The sequence below is a fragment of the Pecten maximus genome, chromosome 8, assembly GCF_902652985.1.
Source record: "Pecten maximus chromosome 8, xPecMax1.1, whole genome shotgun sequence".
NCBI classification, from domain to species: Eukaryota; Metazoa; Mollusca; class Bivalvia; order Pectinida; family Pectinidae; genus Pecten; species Pecten maximus.
Window position 1 is genome coordinate 32785172 of NC_047022.1, and position 12115 is coordinate 32797286.

Below are 12115 nucleotides of genomic sequence, written 5' to 3' on the forward strand. Positions count from 1 at the left end.
ATCAAAGTCATGGAATCACGAATTAAGCTGCTTAATTAAACTAAAGCCATGGAATCGTGAACCAAGCCTGTTGAAATAAACTAAGATCATGGAATCATGAATTCAACTGCTTAATTATACCGAAGTCATGGAATCATGCATGGATTCAAGCTGTTTAATTAACCAAAACCATGAAATCATGAATTAAGCTGCTTAATTAAACTAAAGTCATGGAATAATGAATTCAAGCGGTTTAATTAACCAAAGTCATGGAATCACGAATTAAGCTGCTTAAATAAGCTTTAAGACATGGAATCATGAATTCAAGGTGTTCAATTAAACTAAAGTCATGGAATCATGAATTCAAGCTGTTTAATTAACCAAAATCATGGAATAATGCGTTCAAGCTGCTTCATTAAACCATAAAAGTCATTGGAGCATAAATTCCAGCTGCTTGATAAACGAACGTCAAGGAATCATGAATTCCAGCTGCTTAATTCAACGAAAGTCATGGAATAGTGAATTCAAGATGCTTGATTAAACTAATGTCACGTAAGCATGAATTCAAGATGTTTAATTAAACTCAAGTCATGGAAACATTAATTCAATCTGCCCAATTAAACGAAAGTCGCGGAATCATGAATTCAGGCTAGTGTGACTGAATGATAATGGGCTCTTTGGGAATTACTGACACTGATAATTTTTCCTAGGTACAGAAACAGTAAAACAACTAATTACCTGGATCAACCTTAAACGGAGAACTGCTTAACAGCAAATACGATATATAGTTATGCTATTATAGCCTTTAAGATGAAAAATAAAAACCTATTTACACAGAAGACACGCCTATCAACACCATCGATTAACAGGTCAATCAAACGAGCAACAGATGTATTATGATGGTGGATATGTTTTTAAATTCTTTTTAAACTTTTAAAACAGCCTTGATAGGTATGTGACCAGGTTAAGGTAAGCTCTATAAATAGTTGACCCATTGATCGACCAGACATAGATATCTTAAGTCGTTTGAATACACAGTACGCATCGCTTGAATGAATATTCATAATAACAAGAAATTGTTATATCTATGTGTGTGTGTGCTCGGAGGGTGAACGGAGAGTTTTGGATGTGATCCAGAGCAGAGTGCATTATATTTATATCCGAGAGGAAGAGGAGAGGAGGACGATATGGGGAACTTCATGCCAAAGAAGTCGGGGTAAGCTATACAATCTTTAGGACATGAACACGTTTGAGTATGAGGGAATATAACTAATATATTGAGATTGTGATTGAAGCATCTGTTAGGTCACATCAGGTTATGTTTACCAAACGTACACCCACTGTAAACAAGTCCTGGTCGACAGGCCTGCATCAGTATATCTGTGTACTCTAGCGTTACACATACAGGGGAGCTATTATTTCATAGAACCATGCTCTTTCGTAACCATGAATTGGTAACGTATGTTTTAGCATATTTGTTGTTAAATATTCCTACCCTGAAGTGATTTTGAATAAATGTGTAATTGCCGAAAGCATTATCATACAAGAAGTGAACCAGACCCCAGTTTCATCAATATATTCCTTATCAATTTAAGAAAAGTCCCTAGCTGAAAAATGTCCATAGTAAAGCAATGTAGAATTCAAGGAAAGTTAATAGGGGATTTTTCTAAGTTGAGAACCGTTCATGAAACAGGTGTCTGATACTTGTAACAGATCCATTTTCAAGTCCATTACTGGCGTGATATCTGTAAACACCGTCGTTTTATTGACCTATAAATGTATATAAGATACGTGAGTCTAAATAGAAAGCTAACTTGCTATTTTGATATACGTGTACATGTTATATATATATATGTGTGTGTGTGTATATACTACAGAGGCTGGGAAGGAGATGATCGCTACCTACAAACAGAGTTTAAACTTATGGACACAGACAATGACGGACTATTGTCAACAGGACAGTTGACAAACCTACTTCTGGCTCTTGGTTTCGGAGGCGATGAAGCACAGACTGAGGTAGTATTGACAGAACTATTAACATGCCTCGTGTATATGTATATGTTCTCAAGTGTGAACATTTGCATCATAACTTGCCTGTTGTGTTGATAAGAAGTAAATTGGTGTTGTATTTCTCCCTGTTATCGGTGTACCGTGTATTTATATGTGTATACAGGTTTTGACTGGCGTGTGGCAATACTTTTATGAACATCGCTGTTGTGTTAAGCATCAATGCTTGCTTCAGTTTACTGAACAACATAACAACAATACTTCATCATACATATTGGCATTCTATATTATTTCTTACTGTAAAACAACTTATTTTCGCGGCGACTTCATTTTGTCTTTAATGCCTTTTTTGCGGCGATTAAATTTCGCAATTTACAGTCATAAAAGGCCTACTGTACCTGTTATTGAAACTATTGCGCGAATTTTAATCGCTAGCAAATTACGCAAAAATAATCGCACGTGATAATAAGTTAGTTTACAGTAGTTAAGTGAAAAAAATTGATGAAATGCATTTCTTTTTCAACATTCTGAAATTTATTTATGTACATTTTATCATAAAATCTTCTGGGCACATGTGTTTCACTTAAGATGTATATCTTGAAGAAAACATATACAACGTGTTTTATGTACCCGGGACTGTAGGGAATTTCTACTTTACTAGAACTTAACTGAAACACTGGCAAGCAAAAGAAAATGATTATACATGTTACATTTGTGTATTACATGTTGCTATAGAAATTTAAAAAAACTATTGCTTTTATTAATCGCATGTCTACATATTTCAGTTTTTTCTTATTTTCTTAATATTTTAAGTAGAGGTATTTTGTGGGTGCCACGCATTCTACATATTCTAAACGACTTGGAAATCGTACATGAATATATTTGTTGTACACTGTCTTCTCTGAAATCTGCCATGCTTTTTAATAGTTAATATTGCCCTAGAAAGTATCAAACATGTATCTGTATTGTTTGTAGCTTTCATTCCTTCGAGTTGTTTTCCTTTCATACTCTATTTTCTTGCATATCAAGTAATGAGTACTTTACATTCTAATAACTGGTCACCTCTATGTACCCATAATATCTAATAACTGTTCACCTCTTTGTACCCATAATATCTAATAACTGTTCACCTCTTTGTACCCATAATATCTAATAACTGTTCACCTCTTTGTACCCATAATATCTAATAACTGTTCATCTCTATATACCCATAATATATAATAACTGTTCACCTCTATGTACCCATAATATCTAATAACTGTTCACCTCTATGTACCCATAATATCTAATAACTGTTCACCTCTTTGTTTATAATATCTAATAACTGTTCACCTCTATGTATCCATAATATCTAATAACTGTTCACCTCTATGTATCCATAATATCTAATAACTGTTAACCTCTATGTATCCATACTATCTAATAACTGCTCACCTCTTTGTACCCATAATATATAATAACTGTTCACCTCTATGTACCCATACTATACAATAACCTTCACCTCTATGTACCCATAATATCTAATAACTGTTCTCCTCTTTATACCCATAATATCTAATCACTTTTCACCTCTATGTACCCATAATATCTAATAACTGTTCACCTCTGTATTCCTCTGGATTACGGGGAGTTCCAGTTTGGAAGTTAGGATTAACAATCTCGACTTAAACGTTCACGAATACGTACAAAAAGTAGGTCACTCACACCTGTATTGTGCCCATTGACCTACATCAAAGAAAAATGTTGTCGAGCTCTATTTCCTACAATTCTTTACACACGCACTTCATATTTGGGGCACGGGTGCACCTAAATGAGGCTTTGTGTCTCGTACCAAAAGTTGTTCACTCTGCATCTTTATGCACTTTTAGGGTGTAATAGTTTCTCTTAAATACAATTTACCGGATTTAGGTATTAAATATTTCAGTTCAGTTATTCAGAAAGCAGTATTACTAGTAACACAATATGATTAAATTGGTTAAATACCAAATTTAAATAATAATTAAGATTTATGTTCAGATAAACACGGTTGATTTTTCATCCCGTAATTGGACTGTTGATAATTTATTAACTTAGTCGCTTTGCCTCTTTGAATTTTTCGTTTTCACACCGGAAGCCTGCTATAAAATTAGTGATATTACTAGACAATTCAAATGCAATCAAATAATGAATATGTGTAACCAAATCCAAATTCCCGTTCTTGGCATATTAGTTTATATTGGGTGGGAGGTTATAATTTGCAGAATTGTCATTTTCTCTTTTCGTCTGTTATCCCTTCTCATTTTTTGTTTTTTGTTTTTGTTTTGCCTCCATCCCCCCCCCCCCCCCTCCCCCCTGGCTATTCCAAGCAACATTATATTGACCTTATTGCACTTTCGTTTTTCTGCGTTTCCCTTGAATATTTTTACAATCCTTAATTCATGACGTATTTTCTCGTCTGTCATAAACTGTATCTATCCTGTATATTGTTATCGTCATGTGTAGGGTATACTGAATCCTTCTGGAAATAATTTTATAAGGTTTTCTTTTGGAAAATTAAATGGATTTGTAAAGGCGAAGATTAAGATAAGTAATGTTTTCACGTGATACATATATAACAAGTAATCAGTTAATCTATGTAGGGTATATCAACGCGCATGATAGAGATTATATCCAGACATCACAAGTGGTCAATCACGTGCAACACAAAATCACATGGACGATGTGTAAAATATTCTATATAAGGCATAACACGCACTTGACAGAGATTATTTAAACAATGAACAGTGGTTTTAATGTTGTTATTGTCGATATGACAGCAAGATGTATGGTGGGCAAATGGCATGGGAACCCCGTTAGGGTTCCCATGCTACATTTGCCCACTAAAACCACTGTTCAATACTTACACTTTATATTTACATTGTCTTACCATTTCCGTCAACTTTGAAAAAAAGCTGAACCAACAAAAAAAAATCCCGCATTTTCTAATGTCACATGACCCACTGGGTGTTATAGCCTGCAGAGGCACTGGGTGTTATAGGCGTATGGTGGCGACTGCCTCTTAGCATTGTGTCAATGGGGAAATGCGGAGCAAATGTAAATATATCACACAAAATATAAGTCATCACAAGGACGATATGTAAAATATTCTATATAACAGAAAAAAAAAAAATTCAACACATGAATTTCGTCCTATAGGAAAATCGGGAAATGGAAATAAAGTAAAAATGTATGGTAGAAATTTAAAAACTATCTTGCCATATACAGGGATAACGTTTAACTGTTTGTTAAATTGATATTAAATATGAAAGCTCAACTGCGGTAGGAGAACTATGTCTACGTTTCTGCTTTACTGAATATCAACTAAGACTTTAACATTGCTTGTTTTTTTTTACAGCGATAACATTTGTAGAACGTTTATGTATACTGCAGTGAATTTATTACAATACAGTAATGTATAACATTTACTAATTTAGTTGATACATGTATATATATACTGTAGTGTATTTAGTACGAGTACATTGATGATATATATATTATATACATTTTGTACCGTAGTGTATTTATTAGGAATATCATGATGTATAGTAATTAACAATTAAGTTGATATACATGTTTATACTGCGGTGTATTTATAAGGAATATCATAATGTATACTAATTAACAATTAAGTTGATATACATGTTTATACTGCGGTGTATTTATAAGGAATATCATAATGTATACTAATTAACAATTAAGTTGATATACATGTTTATACTGCGGTGTATTTATAAGGAATATCATAATGTATACTAAATAACAATTAAGTTGATATACATGTTTATACTGCGGTGTATTTATAAGGAATATCATAATGTATACTAAATAACAATTAAGGTGATATACATGTTTATACTGCGGTGCATTTAGAAGGAATATCATAATGTATACTAATCAACAATTAAGTTGATATACATGTTTATACTGCAGGGTATTTATCATTAGTTTATCATCATACTTTTACCAATTCATTTGTTATTCGTAAAATGTCTTTGTTAACATATATTTGATTATGTTCCTATAGAGGTATTTATAACTTTCCATAAATATTACTGAAGGGAAGAGTCTGTAGACATTTCAAAACGCAAATGGGTATTCTTTATGTGGTTTCTATCGGCGACCTTTACAGGCTCGAGTCGGTTTTTGGACAAAATATTAATAAAATGATCGTTGCATGTCTATTCAGATGCTGCTGAAAGGAATGAACAAGGAAAGAGAAGATACACTCTCCGAGGAGGAATATGTCGAAGCCGTGAAATCCAACGAGGAAATCTTTGTGAAGTATGACTGTACATGTATTTAAGAACTTACCATAAACTTGTATCGTATGGACGCTTAAGACAATTCTTTTTTTTTCTTCTCTCTTTTCGCTAAGGTATGAGTTCATATACAAAAATGTATCTGAATATTTAGTTTAAGGGGAAAAAAACGAAATATGACTCCAGCCTACTTCATAATTCTGTCGAATACTTCATCTATACCTTCTGGAGGTCGCTACTATAAAATTAAATGATCATGTTCAATAGACTACAGCTACATAGGTCGATGAATATAGAAGTTAAAATATCTGTTTTAATTTATCCAGAACGAGCAAACTGCGAGTTATTTTTGGAAACTTTGATGACACTAACGAAGGGAAGGTTTCAAAGTCAAAGATCAAAAGAAGGCTACTGGTCATGGGATTTGAAGTGGACGAAGCGATGACAAAGGCAATAGAAGAAACTGATGCGGATAGAGACGGATTCGTTACATACGATGAGTTTCTTACAAAGCATCTCAAAAATAAAGGATTCATTCAAAAGTAGCCAGTAGCTGAGAAATTAGTAATTTTCAAATAATTTCTAATTCAAAGAAACTATGGACGAGGACGGCGGAGAATGGAATGAATCCCAAATTATTGTCTGACAAACGAAATTTATCGTAGGAGTGATGCAATATGTATGAGAAAAGAGATACGAGGCCTTTTAAACCACTTTGCAACTGGAAAGATTTTCCTGAATTAACACGAAGAAATAAAGTTTGTGCAGTATCAAAGTTAAAAGCCAACTATCTCAACATGTAACTGATTAAAGATAGGTCTGCGCCAATCGTAAAAAATGAGAATAAATATATATAAATTCTGTTGCTCTTGACTATAACTCGAAAGAAGTTTTTAACATTTTCACCCCGCTTATATAATGAATATATTGGCACAACTATCACCATCGTCATGCGATTTAGTATCAAATTCTCATCACTATCATGTAACTTATATCATAATAAATAATGATAATTATTATATACTATTATGATATGATTGCTCTGATTTTATATTGTATATATTATCATGTCCAGTCCATGTACGTATGTTCTAATAAAATGCTATGTCTATTTTGGTTTTTCAATTCTTTAATGTACACGTGAAATTTCATCAGTTTTGATGATCAAAGTTACCTGCAACAAGTCCAATTTGTCCTTATCTAATTAAAATCTAGATGGTCATTCTAACTACGTTACATAGACATCTAACAACATCGTATAATGGGTCACGTCAGGATGACCTTTTGGATTAACTAATCAAATTACTACTCACAGAATCTTGGAAGTGAATTCCGTATATGACTTGCATTTCGGCAAACAAAGCATATAGTAATATTTATGTTGTACCGAAATGGTTACCTTCAGACGCCTGGTCTGACGAATTGGTGTGATCGATGACTTTGAAAAATTGTCAATTCGACCTAAAAGTGAAATATTAAGATCACAAAGGTCATCCTGACGTGACCCCTTATGCGATATCGTTAGATGGTCATGTAATGTAGTGATAATTACAATCTAGATTTTAATTAGATTGTTGAGACCCATAAAGCTTTTAAAGAGCTTTTCCATATCTGTTGTCACTGTCCTCATTTCATTCTTTATAACGCCTTACCCGATTCTTTCCTCTCTTTCTCCACCGTTCGTCTCCACATCGTCTCTGGCCGTCTCCTTTTCCGGTTCCCAGGTCTATATCATAGCCACATAGCAGGCAATGTTCTTATTTTTCCTCATAGGGGCCGCGGTGGTCGAGTGGTTAAAGTATCTCGACACTTTATCACCAGCCCTCCATCCCTGGGGAGCGAGTTCGAAACATATATGGAGCAGTTGCCTGTTACTGACCGTAGGTCGGTGGTGTTTTTCCGAGTTCTCCGGCTTTCCCCCACCTCCAAAACCTGGCACGTCCTTTAATGACCCTGGCTGTTAGAAGGACGTTGAACAAAATAAACCAAACCAAATGCCCCATAATGTGTCCTATCAATCAATGCCACTTTATCTTCTCGCTCAATGGTCTCGGATGTGCTCTTTCTAATCGGTTGCCTTTTCTCACATTCTTGTTTTAATTTTGTATTGATTTCCTGCATTTATCCTCATCACTCTAGTTTTCAAGATATTGATATTAAGTCACACTCTTCTTGCGTCTAGACTTGTTTTGTCCTGTATTTGTTGTTTGGATGAGGAGAATAGGATATCTGCAAAGTCTAGATCGTCCATCTTTATGTTGATCTCCGTCTGATGACGTTCTCGACATTGCCAGCTGCTTTTCTCATCAACCAATCCATAAAAATGGAAACTATAAGCCAGGACATAAGCATACATATAAAATGTTCTGAAAGATCCCTCCATCCTCATTGGTCACATGTATCATCAGCTGAGTATGCTCAGCCTGTTGTATATATGTGAAGTATAGCATCTGTTAAAAAAATATGCTTGATAGTAATTTTTCTGACAATTTCTCTTACATTTTTGACAAGCACGACCTATGCATAAATGCACATGAATTTTTGGTCAATGCCTGTCAATAACTAATTATTGTAGATATAGTTTATATTAAATATTGTATGTATAATCAAAATGTATGAATGATGTGTGAATGTTTATGTTTGAGTTACCCCCTTAAATGTTTGTTATTCATGTAATTTTTTATTTCATAGTAAATTTATATGTCTAATATTTATATTTATGCTATCCACTTGCCACCTAAGGAGAGAACTTGGCCTGTTATTCTATCCTTTTGACTTATACCATCGAATGTCAATAAAATATGTTGAAATGAAGGGGCATATTGCATTCCTGCTTTACTTTTTCACTTCCCCTTGGCCTTATACAAAACACTGATAACCGAATACATCACTACTCTTTACAATTTTGTCCAGTATTCCATACTCCCTTTCTCATGATGGTCCACTGGCTTTCATCTTTGATGGAGTTGGAAGCCTTTTCTTAGTTTTTAAAGTTTATATATAGTATTTCTTGGCACTTGTTTACTTGCTCTATGATATTCTGAGGTATAAAGACCTGTTCTGTGGTGTCCCTTCGTTCATACCCTTCCTTAGCCTGTTATCGAAGTAATCGAACCCCTACCCTCTTATCTGGTCAAGAACGCTCCTTCCCAGTAGTTTTTCACTACAGAAAACAGTGTGATTCCTCCACAATTTTTACATTCCTTAAGAATCCACTTCTTTGCCAGCTTGGTGATAAGTCGTCAAACTATCTGGGACTTTGTCTTCTTTCCATATCGCTTCCAGCATATCATGCATCTTGGTCCAGAAAACTGCAGTGATGGGATCGATTCCCGATTACTTTCCAATGGTTGTTCGTACTTTTCTTCTATTGATGGTTTGTTTACCGAGATATCCTCCATCATTTCATCTAAATCTACTTCACTCTGGTCCGTTACAGGATTCGTCTGGTCCTCTCTATCGAACACATCTTTAAAGTGCTCTGTCCATCTTGAAACGACTACTGTTTTCCATTTGCCATTTTTATTACTTCACCGAGATTGAATAACAATGAATGATAGTAGACTCGCCATTGCTTCACCGAGATTGTGCTGGTTAATTCCAAGTCAACCCAGTTGATGCTATGGAAACCACAGAAACCATTAAGGGACTATTAAAGTGATGCCTTTTAAATAGGAAACCGGTTTTAGAAACCTTGTAACGGACACTCGCACTAAAGGGGTATTACTGTATCTCAGATGAATACAATGTAAATGAACCTCTGGTTTCTTGTGATTACTGTAATTAGTCAGTCAGAAATGAAGGTAAAATCGCGGAATCGGAGACACACAATTTGCAATATCAGAAAGGGATGTTGGACAAACATCAAGTTATATTTTTTTAAACTGCAACTTGACTTTTTCATTGAGAAAAAGATGATTTGGAACGAGGACTTTCCCTGTTTATTGCAGTTTATCACAAAGTTTCCTCGGTGAGAGCCTGCTTATCAGATACAATATGTAAATTCCTTGATGAAAGCCGACTTGATGACAAACCTGGCTGTTAATCGTAGATATATTCGAACACTAGCTATTTATCAAAAGACTTTCCTTGGCGAAAACCTTGTTTGTTTATCGGTCTTTCCTTAAAGACAGCATGGTTGTTTATCATAATCTTTCCTTCATGAAAATCAGGCTATTTGATGAAAACCTGTGTATATCCTCGACGAAGCCTGGCAGTTTATCATTGACGTAAGCCTGTTGGTTTTTAATCGAAAGAATTTCCTTTATGAAAACTGACATAGTTGTGTGTTATACATTGGCTTTACTGGAATCTTATCTATTTGTCATAGAATTCCCATTACAAAAGTCTGACTGTTTATTATAATCACTCCTTGGTGAAAACGTTAATTATTCTGATAGCACTTCCTTGACAAACAAGGATGGATAGTATTGCAACAGCAATACAAAGTCCCCTGCCTGAACCAGGAGTGCAACTATTTATTTTCCATTTTTTAAGCTACGTGTTATACTGATCACGTATACCAAGTTTCGTTAAAATTGGAGTAGTACTTTAGGATTGTCCGGACACGCCTCAACCAATGAGAAGTCGGCAGCCATTTTGAAAATTGGTTTTTCGAAAAAAAAAATGTAGGATGCAAAACTGCATGTTATACTGATCATGAATACCAAGTTTCGTCAAAATCGGAGTAGTACTTTAGGAGGAGTTGTCCGGACAAGCCTCAACCAATGAGAAGCCAGCATCCATTTTGAAAAATGAATTTTTGAAAAAAAAAAATGTGGGATGCACAACTACATGTTATACTGATCATGTATACCAAGTTTCGTTAAAATCGGAGTAGTACTTTAGGAGAAGTTGTCCGGACAAGCCTCAACCAATGAGAAGCCGGCAGCCATTTTGAAAAATGTATTTTTGAAAAAAAAAAATGTGGGATGCACAACTACATGTTATACTGATCATGTATACCAAGTTTCATTAAAATCGGAGTAATACTTTAGAAGGAGTTGTCCGGACAAGTCTCAACCAATGAGAAGTCGGCGGCCATTTTGAAAATTGGTTTTTCGAAAAAAAAAATTGTGGGATGCACAACTACATGTTATACTGATCATGTATACCAAGTTTCGTTAAAATCGGAGTAGTACTTTAGGAGGAGTTGTCCGGACAAGTCTCAACCAATGAGAAGTCGGCGGCCATTTTGAAAATTGGTTTTTCGAAAAAAAAAAATGTGGGATGCACAACTACATGTTATACTGATCATGTATACCAAGTTCCGTTAAAATCGGAGTAGTACTTTAGGAGGAGTTGTCCGGACAAGTCTCAACCAATGAGAAGTCGGCGGCCATTTTGAAAATTGGTTTTTCGAAAAAAAAAAAGTGGGATGCACAACTACATGTTATACTGATCATGTATACCAAGTTTCATTAAAATCGGAGCAGTGCTTTAGGAGGAGTTGTCCGGACAACTATTGCGTGACAGACAGTCGGACGGACGGAGGGTAAACCTATAGTCCCCCCGTTTTTCAAACGGCAGGGGACTAATAAAACTCGCAATATATCATAAATTTCTCTTGAAAAAAACCTGTTAACCGTACGCGTTTATCAAAGACTGCCCTTGTTTTTTGTCAAAAGAAATTCCTAAACGAAATGGAAAATAGTTCTCGGGACGAAATCGTAGCTGTTTATCATAGAATTTTCACGAAGAAAGCACGATTGTTTTAGAATTTGGTAAATTAATTCCACGCTGTTGATCATAGAATTCTCTTGACGAAAGCCTGGCTGCTCATGAAAGAGCCTAGCTGTTTCCGATAGAATGACCTGGACGAAAGCCTGGCTGTTTCCGATAGAATGTTCTGG

General features: G+C 34.9%; 1 protein-coding gene across 2 annotated transcripts; it reads left to right on the top strand.

Moving 5' to 3' along the window:
• Window positions 1-1062: 1062 nt before the first annotated feature.
• LOC117333245 (neo-calmodulin-like) lies at window positions 1063-9083 on the top strand. Of its 2 annotated transcripts, XR_004533858.1 has the most exons (5): window positions 1063-1195; window positions 1857-1995; window positions 6191-6285; window positions 6590-6910; window positions 6941-7375. XR_004533858.1 is itself a non-coding variant. In XM_033892449.1 (4 exons), exons 1-4 carry the CDS (start codon window positions 1167-1169, stop codon window positions 6807-6809), a joined length of 483 nt encoding a protein of 160 aa, XP_033748340.1. In that variant the 5' UTR covers window positions 1063-1166; the 3' UTR covers window positions 6810-9083. The 2 variants fall into 2 exon arrangements, 1 of the variants encoding a protein (XP_033748340.1); XM_033892449.1 differs by having other exon boundaries at window positions 6590-9083.
• The last annotated feature ends 3032 nt before the right edge of the window (window positions 9084-12115 follow it).